The 14,081-nt window shown below is 37.4% G+C and overlaps 3 protein-coding genes across 4 annotated transcripts; all 3 read left to right on the forward strand.

The window, feature by feature from the left end:
* Nucleotides 1-3,017: 3,017 nt before the first annotated feature.
* LOC107830430 (uncharacterized) lies at nt 3,018-9,925 on the forward strand. Its single transcript, XM_016657976.2, has 7 exons — nt 3,018-3,701; nt 4,886-5,065; nt 5,190-5,315; nt 7,752-7,955; nt 8,584-8,745; nt 9,149-9,328; nt 9,407-9,925. Exons 1-7 carry the CDS (start codon nt 3,366-3,368, stop codon nt 9,542-9,544), a joined length of 1,326 nt encoding a protein of 441 aa, XP_016513462.2. The 5' UTR covers nt 3,018-3,365; the 3' UTR covers nt 9,545-9,925.
* A 313-nt stretch (nt 9,926-10,238) lies between these two features.
* Nucleotides 10,239-12,292, forward strand: LOC107830429 (uncharacterized). 2 transcript variants are annotated; one of them, XM_075232330.1, is made up of 2 exons: nt 10,239-10,354; nt 11,166-12,292. In XM_075232330.1, the coding sequence occupies exon 2, from the start codon at nt 11,242-11,244 to the stop codon at nt 12,154-12,156; it is 915 nt and encodes a 304-aa protein (XP_075088431.1). In that variant the 5' UTR covers nt 10,239-10,354; nt 11,166-11,241; the 3' UTR covers nt 12,157-12,292. The 2 variants fall into 2 exon arrangements, with proteins under 2 accessions (XP_075088431.1, XP_016513461.2); XM_016657975.2 differs by lacking the exon at nt 10,239-10,354 and adding an exon at nt 10,619-10,739.
* Nucleotides 12,293-12,847: 555 nt separating this feature from the next.
* Nucleotides 12,848-13,746, forward strand: LOC107830428 (uncharacterized). The gene is made up of 2 exons (XM_016657974.1): nt 12,848-12,860; nt 12,956-13,746. Exons 1-2 carry the CDS (start codon nt 12,848-12,850, stop codon nt 13,744-13,746), a joined length of 804 nt encoding a protein of 267 aa, XP_016513460.1.
* Nucleotides 13,747-14,081: the final 335 nt, after the last annotated feature.

Consider the following 14,081-nt stretch of genomic DNA (forward strand, 5'->3'; position numbering starts at 1 on the left):
CATAACACCACCCTTATTTTGCCACATGGGCAAACCCCAGACATGCCACCCTTATTTCGCCCCATGCACATAATAATAATCACAATCGCACGAGAAAGACATCATGCCAATACCCAATCAATCCGCCAAACATGTTCATCATGTGCCATAATCATCAAAAAGTAATATGCTAAATTTTCATCAAAGAAATAAGCCTGTAATATTATCAACAAGATACACAAGGACGTGAAAATAATAAAATATGGATGGGTGTTCAACATATACGGCATCACTATGGCTAAATCAATTGTAGCAACCAAGTTCAAGAATCATACAAAGGATCACATATGTGTCATAGAGTACACATGTCCCAATCAAGGCACAACACAATAAGTACGGATGTGTGTTCATAACATATGTGTATTTACGTCCGAGGAAAGTATAACATAAATCTCAATATTTGCTCATCATATTCAAAATAAGGTACCAATAGCCTCAACATTACTCTAGCATGGTTTATTGTACTCACGTAGTCAATCAATTTAGTAACACATAGAATCAAGTAGAACACACAACCAAACAAGGTATAAAGTAATCTAGAATCTACCCCGAATATGAATAATCATAGCATATGAATATATGCTCGTCACTTCATATATACATCACCCTCGCATATAGCAAACGACATCAAATCGTAGGAAATATTTTCTCAATCAAAGCTAGGCAAGACACTTACCAATACGCTCAAATCAAACCTCTAAAATAGCCTTTCCTCTAAAAAAAATCATACCGGTCTGGCTCAAATCTTGCAAAAAATAACTCAATTACATCAAACAACACTATAGGAATCAATTCTAAATAATAAAGTTCCAATCTTTATTCAATTTTCAAAAGTCAACTCCGAGCCCACCCGATCAAAACCCGAGTCGAATGGTAGATCCCGACTACCCATAATCCCACGAGTAGATATATGATTAGATTCCAAAGACGAGTCCAAATCGACTCTCAAATCCCCAAAAAATAAATTCAAAATATAATCAAAAACTCCCAGGATTCTCTTTAAATTCCATAATCTAGGTGTAATAATTCATGAAAAAAAGATATAATATTAAATTCAAGCAAAAATCTTTTAACCCAAAGTATTGTGCGAAAATGTCCCTCAAAATTGCCTCTCACCAAGTCTAGGCTCAAAATATGAGAAAATAGGTTTAAATCCTGAAATACATAACTTATAACAAGCTGCAGATGTCGCATTTGCGACTAGAGATTCGTAAATGCGACCATCGCAAAGGCGACCTCAGGCTCACAAATGCGAACTCGGACCTACCCTGCAAATGTCGCAAATACGACTAAAATCTTCGCAAAGGCGAAATACCCCAAGCTGCCAGTCGCAAAGGCGAAGCCCCAAGTCTGCTAGTCTCAGAAGTCCATAGTAGCAATTGTGGCTCATCCCCTCTCACATGCGAGGTCTGCCAGTCACCCCAGATCGCAAGAGTGACAAAGCCCTCACAAATGTGGTGGTTGCATTTGCAACCCACTTATCGCAAATGCTAAGAACCATAACCAACAATATCAAATCCATCTGAAATGATCCGAAACCGCCCCGAATTGCACCTGGGGCCCCCGGGACCCCGTCCAAATATCCCAACAAGTCCAAATATCTAATTTTAACTTATCCAAAGGCTCAAAACATCATTAATAATATCAAAACCAAGAATCGAACATGAAAACTCACCATGAAACCTTCAAATTCAAGAACTTCAAATGCTCACAACCAAGCGTCAGATTCATATCAAATCAACTCGGAACGAAACCAAACTTTGCACACAAGCTCCAAATGACAAAATGGACCTATTTTAATTTTCGGAATCACAATTCGAACCAAATAGCTTCAAAGTCAAATCATGGTCAAGCTTATTAAATTTCTAAACCTTCAAATTGCTAACTTTCGACAAAAATAGCCAAATCATCTTAGGAACCTCCAAATCCAAATCCGGGCATATGCCTAAGTCCAAATTACCATACGAACCCATTAAAATTATCAAAATACAAATTCGAGGTCGTTTACTCACAGTTCAAATCTTGGTCAACTCTTCCAACTTAAAGCTTCCAAATTGAGAAATACTCTTTCGAATTAATCCTGAACTTCCCGAAAATCAAAACCATCCACGAACGCATGTCGTAATACATCAATTCAATACCTTCAACCACCGAATGAAATGTAAATGCTCAAAATGACTGGTCGGATCGTTACAAAAATAAATAGCAGTTTATCAATTAAAAACTCAATCACATAATGAATTGTTAGATATTTAAACCTGCATATGATTAAGCCCTAGCGTTGCACTCTGGTGAGAACCACGAAAATAATCCAACATAACATTTTGGAGTTTGAATTTTTTCATATGTAATTCTAGCATAAGGATCATATGGAATTCATAGTGTGCTCCAATCTCTATTATTTAACTCATTTAACTCTAATCTTTTTAATTTTGTTAAACATCCAGCTGTCTTTTAGTTACGATCTCAATCACATACATAAATTGCTGAGATTCAATTTGCAACTGTTTAATCTCCAAAATTTAACGGTGGTATTTTTAATCAGTTAGAAATCAATTACAGCACAAACTGAAATTGCTGCAATAATTATGACAAAAATTGAAAAATAAGAACTTACTTTAATATCTGATCCGAAATCTGTGCATACACAATGAGTAATTTATAGGTAGATGAAGCAGAAATCAATAGGAAGACAATGCAAAAATCTGTAGGTTTGACGATGTAGAAGCGATCGTAAGGTTTATAGACGAACTACGAGTATTTTTGTCCAATTTTTTTTTTTTAAAATTGGTGGCTAAATATCAATTCTTTTGAATCTGTGACTTATTTTCAATGACCAGTCGTAAAAATGGCCGTTTCTTATTATTTTTGCTTATACTAGTGTCAAATTTCCGTTCGTATTATCTAGTCGGATTTTCACCAAAGGGCCATAATCCAAAAGTTCAGTATATATTTCATTTTGGCCCATTAGGCCCGGAAGTCCTCAATGGAGTAAAGAGCAGTTGTTTTAACGAATCAGATCTCATAGCCTACTTCGGCTACCAGCTTAGCAGAAGGACGCGTTGACATATTTTTATCAACATAATATATGCTCGTCGGAGCCGGCAACGGAGATCGGCGGAGGAATTTTCACCGGCGCTATTCTAAATTCATCTCTCTGAATAGAATCAAATTTCCTTTGCCCTCTCTAGGATTTCAGTCCGAGAGATTCCAATTCCTTGAATTGTAAAACTGACAAAAATTATCTTATCAGTTTTGGTGTCGGTGGCGGTGTAATAGTGGCAAACAAGAAAAAGGACTCGAATTGAGCTGATATAATAATATATATGGCTTACAGGAGAAAGCAGCAGGTGCCTAAGGTTTCTACATTTACGAGCGATTTTGAGAGTCCGGCACCGCCACCACTTCCGGGTGAGAGTTCATCTTCGTCATCTGCTTCTTCATTGGCTGCTAAAGCCATAAGAGCATCATCAGCTTACAAAGACTCTTCTCTTTCCTCCGCTTATGGTCAGTCAGCTCTTTCGTCTCCTCGCGGCGACTCGAATCCGTTACGATTTTCTGCTCCGGTTTCAACACCATCATCATCAGCATACACAGACTCCTCTCCTCTCTCATCCGCGTATAGTCAATCACGATCCTCTGTTCCGGTTTCGACAGCTAAGGTTAGCTCTATTTTGCCCTTAGAATTATTGAGCATAATACGATAGAGTTTTTGTTTGGCATTTTACTTGCTCGGTTTCACATGCTTGGTATGGCTGTTGTTGTTGGCATTTGCCTCATTTCAGACTCTTAGTATCTTTTTGGAGAATTTAGGCGGCTATATGTTGATTTTGCTTTCAGAGTAGAAATACCTGTTAAGATGACCTTAATATGCCGCCACCAAGGATGTGACCTAGTGGTTAATGAAGTAGGAGGAGGAAAATAACCATGAGGAAAATAACCTAACAGCCTAGTGGTCAATAAAGCCGAAGAAAAAAATACTAGGTGGTTTCTTCCCATTTGCCTAGCCTTGATGGACAGAGTTACCGGTACTTGTGCCAGAGAGAGGTGGTAGGTACCAAGTGGAATAGTCTAGATGAGAGCAAGTTGGCTCGGACATCATCGTCATTAAAACAAAATGAACCTTAACATTTTGTTAAGAAAAGAACTCACTTTTATGATGTTGAGTTATACTTTTATATTGGTGATACAAGTAATAGTGATAAGTGTTGTTTTTTTCATCTTGCTTTTCCTTATACCTACGCAGGTATATAATTGTATGTTACATAATTTTACGTTTGAAGGTCTAGGAGTGGTTTTATAGGAAAATAGGGAAGGAGGACTTTTAGCATTTCCTCTGTAGAATGTAAAATTGATCGTCCGGTTTCTTTTGGTTGTTATGGGTCTATAACTAGATATGTCATCTCTGATATGTAAATTAAAGCTGACATTCAATTTTCCTTTTGCTACATGTAAATAGGAATGCAGTAACGATATGTCTGTTATAGAGTTCAGTGTTCTTTTTTTTCTCTTGGGGGTGGGGCCGTGGGGGGGGTGGGGGTGGGGTGGTGGATTATAAGTCCAGTAATACAGATTTTCTTTCCTCCATCTGCAATTTCAAGTCCTAGCCTTAGATTACATGAAAAAAAGATCATGCTGCCAGGTTCTTGGGAGGAAAAAAAATGGAGAGGAATGGGGAATGAGAAAGGATCATGTCACCAGCTGGGGGGATGGTGAGAAAGTGTAAAGGGTTGGGCAGGAAGTGATTCACAGAAGTTAACTGATCTTGTTATCAGTTGTTTGACTTTCACATTGTGTCTTTTACCATTGAAATGAAGTTTTGTAAGATTACTCTTCTTAAATGCAGGATTCGTCCAGCTATGAGTATACGTCAATGAAAAACTTGGGTGAAACCAAACAAGGGATTTGGGGAGTATTGGCTAGGAAAGCTAAATCGATCATTGATGATAATAATACAGATCAACCGCATGTAAGCGAAGTAAGAACAAGGATGCAGCATATGCCTGATAGTGTGACCATTGGTCAGGTAGGTAATTTATGTTGAAATTGAAAATTTTATGATTCAGTGTTGCAAAATCTTGTCTTTGTCTATGAGTTAGCTTTTGGGATTACAGATTCTAAAATTTGCACCTTTATTTCATACATTGCAGCAATATGACAGAAAACAGTTGCCCGAAAGCCGTAAAAAAGCTGAGGGCCATAAATTACAGAAGGGACTAGATGCTCTTACATCTTCCCTTAATTATATTGGTGGGACCATCGGGAATGTTTTTGAGGTATGCTTTTATATGAAGTTTCTTCCAAAATTTGCCATCAAGACATACCACTTATTTTTGACCTTTTTAATGTAATAGTTGTGTGGATATGGGAAGTAGATAAAAACTTTTATCAATCACGACGCCTCAAACCCAAATTAATTTAGTGGTGTATGTGGATCATTACTGCCATGCCATGCTCCATTCAGGTCAATTTCATTCCAATATTAAATAGTTAGTATATTATTGCATATAAAGCTAGAGGTTCTTGAATTTCACGCTTATCCCTGTATGTGCATACAATTCTTTAACCACGATAGAACAACTCTTGACAACTAAGTTGCTCGGACTCGGGTGAGGGTGTCTGATATGGGTGCGGATCTAGAGGTGAGATCCTTCATGATGAAAATTTTAAGATTCGGGGTTACGGATCCAAGTACGGATGCAGATACGGCTAAAATAATTTAAACATCTAAAACTAGAGTTATATAAATAGGTTTAAATTATAAAACTTATCAATACTATAAGAATCGCATGGTTATCTTCATTTACAATTAAATATTGATTTTTATAGTTTTGAGTTGGCACTCTAATTCTTATAGAAATAAAACACTTGATAGTTTAGCAAACGCGTCAAGCTTTCACTACATTGATTTGCTTATAGGGGAGAACAAATGGTATAATATTTTTTAGCAAATAAACTCCAATATAAAGCCTCATTTAAGAACTTTATTACCCCCTGCACTTTCCCCAATTCCCCTCGTCGAATGCTTGTCTTCTGCAAATCCCTCTTTGAATCTCTCTTCTTCTCTCCTTCAAAAAGAAAAAAAAAAGACGCAAGAATTGCATGATCTATTCAAGGCTTTCCCCAACGGTGGCATACCTGCTTCAAATTTACCCTAGCTTTTGTTTTAATGTTGGAAATCAATATGTAGTTAAAAAGAATTTTTCCCTAGCTTTGGTCAAAGTACCTAAAATCGGTTGACCATATTCGATATGGAACCCACACCCATGCAGCAGGGATTTTGAAGAGTATGCGCAACATAGCTTGACAGAGAATGGACCTATCATAAGTGTAACAACGACAACTAAACCCTAATTTAACTAATTGTTATCACCTATATGAATCCTTTGCTTCCATTGTGTTTGTCTTTTTGCTATGCTCGTATTTATTCCAATAGATTTTAGGTATTTTAGAATAACTTCTATTTTCAACAATGTCAGAAGTTAAGTAGCTCAGTTTTATTTGGAAGAAAATTGAACACATTATATTGCAATATAAGGCATTAGTTCTTTCACTCATAAATGCGACTAGTCAATTTAAAAGCCTGATAAATGTTTTTCTTATGTGACAGTAGAAAACCTTGTAGCTAACTGCCTCAGATTCATCAGTACTAAGTCATTTATCTGCTGTTGATAAAAGGGTGGTGGGTGGGTGGTTTGAGGGAGCTGGGTGTTGCATTTGAGGGATGCAATTAGTGGTATCAGGCAATGGGGGTGATCTTAAAGCTAGCGCCCAATAGGTTTTGACAGGAGATGGTAATTTCTATTGATAGCATTAAAGTTCTTGAGGAAAAGAAATGGAGTACAAGCTTCAGTATTGACTGCATTGCAGATAAATGGATTGTGAGCTGCAAATGGCTCAATGATAATGCTTTTTTCCAACTTCTGTTGATGCAAGCAGCTATTTTCTGACACTAAAAAAAACTAAAAGCTATACACAAATTCATAATAAGTGAGACGAACTTTAGTTGTGCTGAATCTGAAGTTTTGTGCTTAGAAAAGTTTCCTCTGGATGTATGTTATTGCATATGTATTAAATGTTTGCGTGAGGCATATTCAATGTGTTGAGCATCTTCATTTGCCATTTTGCAAGACAAGAAACTGCTAACATGTGCTTTTCATCATCAATATGCTTTAATACTTATGTTGCACGGTTCTAGCGAGGCAAACGTGCTTTCTTACCATATATTTATCAGAAAAGGACTTTGGGTCTGTTATTTTTAATCAAGTATTGGGTAACATCATTTACTGCTAAGTTCTATTTTAAGAACACTTAGGTACTTATAATTTTTGCCTTACTGAGGATGGACTACTAAGTTTGGACTCCAAAGCAGTGTGTGCAAATATTTTTGCTCAACTGTTATCCAATAGCATAGTTTGCTGCTACACTTCTATTACTTTTGTTCCATCAGAGTTTTTCTTTTTTGATATTGTCATCACCTAATTGTTTAAATATATTAATAGCAGCAACAGACAGAACATTTTCCAATGCTTGTTCTTCTTTGGGTTAAGGTTATGCTATTATTATTCTTTATGTGCACTCAAGTTTATTGTGTTGCCTCGTAACGATCAATATTGGCTTCAGCACCCACCTCCTGCCTCGTTTTGCTTAATATCATTTTGGACGATGCTGATTTTCTTATTTAAAGTGAATATCTGGATTTACTTTTACAGGAGGGTCTTGCAGTTGTGGAGAATCGTACTGCAGATATCATTCAGGAAACTCGAAAGCTGCAAATAAGGAAAAAAGATGGCAACTCTGTTCCGCAGAATAATGCATCAAATATTAGTGGTACATGCCAGCAACCTCTGACGCGGACCCACATGCAACCCCAGACACAGACAGATTTAGAAACTCAACTCAAGGCATCTCGCGACGTAAGGTGGCAACTGTGTGACACTGGTTTAGCAATAAATTACCATGCTCTAGCGTTTTACATGCTCGATTCTAATTTTATTGAATTCGTCGCTTTGCTACTAAGAAGCATATAGTCCAACAGATTTAATTTATATCACTGGAAGTCATTTGGTGGCTTTGATGTGTTTATGTGCTTATCTGTGCAAGTGCATGACTTTGTCAGACCTAGAGATGTTACCTGCTTTTATTCTTTATTGTTTCTTTATGTTCACTGATTGGATCCAGAAGATGCCCAGCTTTCAATATTTTCTCTGGATCTTGTGGATTAAGGGGTTCTTTCATTATTCAGGTTTCATACTTTCTTTGTCAACATTAGAATGCGAAAAATACTGTTCACCATCATTATGGAAATATAGAATAGGTAATATGCTGGCATCTCATTGTATTATCTACCCCCAAGATATTGTTGATCCAGGAACTTGTACTGAGTTTTTTTAAGAATTTAATCTCTCTGACTGTGCTGGCCTTAAAATCAGTGAAGATCCTAGAGAAGGAAGTTTCTATGAATGTTCCTGAATGCTGGTTTTATGCCTTGGAAATTACATGTTTTAGTTGTGAGATGCATGATATGTCTGTTTTGGGTTACAGGTTGCAATGGCAATGGCTGCAAAAGCAAAGCTTCTTCTTCGGGAGCTGAAGACTGTGAAAGCTGACCTAGCTTTTGCTAAAGAACGTTGTGCGCAGCTGGAAGAAGAAAATAGGATTCTTCGAGTGAGTCGTGAAAAGGGCGGCAATCCTGAAGATGATTTGGTATTCCTACTCTCCCATCTTTACGTCAAAGGAGAATAATTTACAGAATAAGTAAAACACTAAACAATAACAGGAAGGTTGAAATAAACCAGTTCAATATCTTTGTTCATTTCATTTGATGGTTAAGGCAATTGGCTTTTGCAATTTTATTTTTCCTAGCTGCATATGTTGGCAGCTAAACTTTCAATATATGTTGATCTTTGTGTCCAATGGCACGGGGATTTACCGGACCTGCTTTTATGGGGTTTGTTAGGGTGGACCGTTTCGCTTCGTGCCCATAATTCATGGCATGCAGTAATAAGCAGTCGTGCCTGCTTTTTCTTGTGCACTTCTTGCAGATTTCTGTTCTTTTCAAAAAGTTTGTATTTATGGAAATACTTGTGGTTGTGATATGCGCATACAGATAAGGCTCCAGCTTGAAACGCTTTTGGCAGAGAAGGCTAGGTTGGCTCAAGAGAACTCAGTCCTAACACGGGAGAACCGTTTCTTGAGGGAGATTGTTGAATACCACCAGCTCACCATGCAGGATGTCGTCTACCTCGATGAAAATAGTGAAGAAGTGACTGAAGTGTACCCCATAAAGGTACAGACTTACCTTGATGTGCTATTATCGCTGCATATTTTCTATCTTCTTCAAGCTAATTAGCTCCTCTCACCCCAGGTTGCGAGTCCACAAGTGACCAAAGATATATCATCTCATCCTGTGTCATCCTCGGAGCCCAAGGAGGTTTCGTGTGATGTCACCTCTTTGAGCTCTTTTATCCAAATTCCTGCTGAAGATGATTCAGGAAGACATTGATTTTCCGTTCTTGGAATGTATTGCGTGTGCGTCTGATCTCCAAAACAAAGTGTGAATGGGTGTTACAGTGTGATTTACGTTGGCTGAACCTGGCCATCCTGAAACTGAAATATGTATAACTATTAACCTTTTGGTATCATTTATCTTTTCTTTTCTTTTCGTTTTTAGACTATTTTTGGGGTTGGAAAGGAAGAATGCACTGGGGATGGGGGAAAGGTGAAATGTGGCTTGTTAAGTTATGCTTGTAAGCTCGCTGGTTCTCTCTGCAACAAGATGGAGGTCGTTTTGCAAATGTATATTAACATGGAGAATTAATATAATGCTTGTGTAATTGACTTTAGTGTATTCCACTCTTTATGTTGTCCAAATTGGTTGGCGAACTACTTAAATTAGAGTTGAATTTTGAGTAGTAGGGAAATGTTTTTAATGATTATTATTCTTTTTATAGTGGAAGTCTTGTCATGAGCACTGAAAGTGCATAATGTTATGTTGGAAGTGAAAATGCCCTCCCTACTTCACAAGGCACAAACCATTGTAATGTAGCGACTTCTTGTCAGGATGTGAATGAAAATTGTTGCTTCGTTGAGTCCTTTTCTTCCAACCCCATGAATTACTTTTCCTCTTTTCAACTTTCGGGGAGTGGGGCGGAACTCTGGTGAATGACAAAATGGTAACAACGGTGCACCCTGTACGATCGGTGGTGTTGGATGGTAGCTCTTTATCTTGCTGCTTCATACCAAGAGAAGAAACACAAAATAACTAAACAATTGTACATAGGCAACAAGGAAATGGAGAAGGTTTTACTTGAGAGTGAGTGTCCTGTCCTTTCCCCCTCACTTGAACTTTCTTCTATATTCCGTTTGTTCAGAACAATGTCCTAAAGTCCATTAACAAATATCTTTTAGAGATACGAAGTTACACAGATCATTTTTGGAATTCTCACTGGCAATTAGGTCAACACATAGGTACCCTTTCTTTTTTAACAATTTTGTAAAACTAAAATAAGATAGTCATCCGAAACTATAAAGCACTATCAAAAGCCTGCATGTCACGAGCCAGTGCCAGTCTTGTTATGTTAGAATAAAGGATATCAAAAATGGTCGTCCATAAGTCAAGTTGAGAGTCAAGACTCCATATTTTCTGTAGTGAAGCATTGGTAAGTGTCACGTGTGCAGAAGCTCCCATGTCTCAACAGGTAAGAGTTGAGGTCCCCATTTTCACCTTGATGGTCTAATCTATATATAATATCTATTGCTGAATTGTCTGAATATGACTGGCTTTACTTTCGAGTAAATGCACATAAAATGCGGTGGACTCTTCTCTAGATACAGCTGTATTTTATGGTTGTTGCTCCCCATTTATTTGCTTTCCTTTTTCATATACTATTAATTACTTGCATACCATTTACTCCATTACCCGTTATAATTAATCACCACCAGATCTTTTTTTCCAAAATTTTGTGCTTGTGCTTTTCCTCCTTAATATCCTAATGACAACTACGTTTCTATAGAAAATAATCCACACTTGTGAATATGGGTGCATACAAGATTCTTGTAATCTCTCTCCTGTCCTAAAAAAATCATTTTTGTATGTCTCTCAAGGATGGAAATTTTTCCTGCAGTATTCAAGAGAGAAACTTCCAAATTGCAGTTCATCAAGAGAAATTTCACGCACCCTTTTCAGATCTTCACTCTCTGATGTTTTTTGTTGCATTTCTCTACATTATCCTTCTTCTGCCAGCGCTCAATGCTCAATCAACAAATGCAGAATTTTCAGCACGTTTGCTTGATTCAGTACTTCAAGATTATGCTTTCAGAGCATTTGTTAGGCCAAGAACTGGGATTCCTTACAATGGCAATGTGCCTTCCAATTTCACTGGTATCAAAGTTGCTGCTCTGAGGCTGAGAAGTGGAAGCATGAGGAGAAGGGGTGTTAGCAGATACCAAGAATTTCATATCCCAATTGGTGTTTTGGAGCAGCCTTATGTGGAGAGGCTTGTTTTAGTATATCACAATTTAGCCAATTGGTCCAGTTTGTATTACCCTTTACCTGGTTACACTTATCTAACACCAGTTTTGGGTATTTTATCTTATGATGCTTCCAATTTATCAGCTAAATATCTGCCAGAGTTGGATATCAGAGCATCAGACAAGCCCATTTTGGTCAATTTTTCTAGTGTAAAGCCAATGCCAATGGCTAAGTGTGTGTACTTTAATTTGGATGGTGCAGTGGAATTTGACACTGTGATTAGTGGAAATATTTGCAAGACTACCAAACAAGGCCATTTTGCTATAGTGTTTGAGTTCACTGCTGCTGAGCCAGAACCTGCCAGTGGAGGTAGTGGCAGTAGTAATGGCAAAAGTGATCATAAAAGTGGTAGAAAAAAGTGGATAATTTTTGGATCAACGGTTGGCGGATTTGTGGCTTTGGTTTTCTTGGTTTTATTGATTGCTTGTGTAAAGAAGTGTGATAAGCAGAAAAAGATTGGGAGAATGGAAGAGGCAGCAGAAAGAGGTGTGCCATTGCTGATGACAAGAGTTGGGAATACAAAGGCACCAGTGGCTTCAGAAACTCGTACAAGACCTTTATTAGAGAATGAATATCTGCCTTAGATCATACTCATTTGCTTTAACCAAAAATTTTAGCATTTTTCGCAACATTTAATTCAATTCTTTTCAGCTCTTTGATTTTGTATCTTTGAATTCTGGTGTACATTCTATTTTGTTTGTTTTACCACCTTTTGATGAATACCATCTTAGACTATGCTATCAGCCTACTACATGCTTTACAATTGTAAATTTAATCAAAATCTAAGGGATATACACGTATGAAACCTTAGCTTTGCTGATTTTATGAGGTCCAACCTTCAACACGACATTAGTGGCTTAACTTTTCGAGAGTAAGGGGTAATAAGAAAGATTGCTCCGCTCCGAAAAGCTGAGTTGGCCGATGAAACCAACCCTTCTTATTTTGTTTTAAACAATGGTAAATTGATCAAGATTTTTTAATAGAGTTAACCCAACGTGGTCTGGAAGTTCCAAAACTGATGCTTGAAGAAAAGGGAAGTGACCTTACTTAAACCGAAAATAAAGAACCAAATAAATAAACAACGCCAATCCAAACAGCCTAGCACGTTAAAAGTTGACTTTCGATCAAGTGTCGCCCAAGTGATTCGCCACTTATTCTTTCTTGAGTGCTGCAGCTCAAATGTAACCATTTCCAAACATCCTATTCCAAATTATATTCCTTTTTTAGCTCCCTTTTGTCCAAATTTCGTAGTTCAACATTCCTCCTCCTAATCTGATGAATTCAACAGGTTATTTCTACATAATTCTCTGTTTTCTAATTGCTACTGTGATTGGATCTGAATCAATTACTTCAGCAAAAAACTCGCTTGATTCCTTACTTCAGCAATATGCATTCAGGGAATTAACCTGGCCAAGAGATTAACTGGTGTTCCTTATGATGCATATGTCCCTTGCAACTTGACAGGAATTAGAATATCAGCATTGATGCTTACAAGATACAACTTAAAATGGAGATCGTACGGCTATTATAAAGAATTCCTTATCCCTTCTGGGGTCATTGAGGAACCATACGCAAGGAAACTTGTTCTGGTTTACCAAAACTTGGCTAATTGGTCCTCCTTATATTATCCTTTGCCTGGTTACACTTATCTAACACCAGTCTTGGGAATCTTGTCTTACGATGCTTATGATTTGTATGCAAAAAATGTACCAGAATTAGATATTTTAGCACTGGAAGATCCTATCACTATCAAGTTCCACAATGTGCAGCCTGCACCACAAGGGTCTTTGCCCAAGTGTGTTTATTTCTACTCGAATAATTTGGTCGAATTTCGCCATGTCATAGATGGAAATATTTGTTTAACCAGAATACTAGGCCATTTTGCTATAGTTACTGAGGTGAAAATTGCTCCAAGTCGTCCTCCTACTCCTGACGAAATTGCCCCGAGTCCTTCTCCTACTGCTCATCATGACAATAATCATCAAAAGATGTGGACTTTTTCATTGCTATTTATAGTTTTTTGTCTCTCAGGAATATTATTTGTTATTGTAAAAAAGTATAGATTATGGGAAACAAGACGGTCGTTTGGTGATTCAGCAGCAATAATTGAGCCACTGTTAGGGAACATAGAGGCGCCATTGCCATTGGAAGCTCAAACTAGACCATTGTCGTAGAATGATTACGTGCTTTAGGTTACACAAAAACTATTCACCCAAGTGAAAAGAAATACATAGTGTATAATCATTTCTCGCAGCACTAAAAACACTAATTCATATGCTGACTTGCTTACTTAGGTACAACTTGTTTGTTATATTTTTGAACATATGATGATTCTAAGATTCGATTGTGCGTTCTTTAACCTTGACTAATCATTGGCGCAATAAAACATAAGATGGTATCATCCAAATATTGGTATAGTGATCACTATCTGGATGTGTGAAAGCCTTTTTTTCTACAGTGAGCCATTTTTTGCTTTGGTTCTCTTGGTTTTATTGATTGCTTCTCTAAG

The sequence above is a fragment of the Nicotiana tabacum genome, chromosome 2, assembly GCF_000715075.1.
Source record: "Nicotiana tabacum cultivar K326 chromosome 2, ASM71507v2, whole genome shotgun sequence".
NCBI classification, from domain to species: domain Eukaryota; kingdom Viridiplantae; phylum Streptophyta; class Magnoliopsida; order Solanales; family Solanaceae; genus Nicotiana; species Nicotiana tabacum.

What these genes read in the sequence shown, in the direction of transcription:
- LOC107830430 (XM_016657976.2), top strand. Translation starts at nt 3,366, where the DNA reads ATGGCTTACAGGAGAAAGCAGCAGGTGCCTAAGGTTTCTACATTTACG. An exon ending in CCATCGGGAATGTTTTTGAG is followed by an intron (nt 5,316 to 7,751) that starts GTATGCTTTTAT and finishes TTACTTTTACAG; the next exon opens with GAGGGTCTTGCAGTTGTGGA. An exon ending in CTGAAGTGTACCCCATAAAG is followed by an intron (nt 9,329 to 9,406) that starts GTACAGACTTAC and finishes CTCTCACCCCAG; the next exon opens with GTTGCGAGTCCACAAGTGAC.
- LOC107830429 (XM_075232330.1), top strand. Translation starts at nt 11,242, where the DNA reads ATGTTTTTTGTTGCATTTCTCTACATTATCCTTCTTCTGCCAGCGCTC.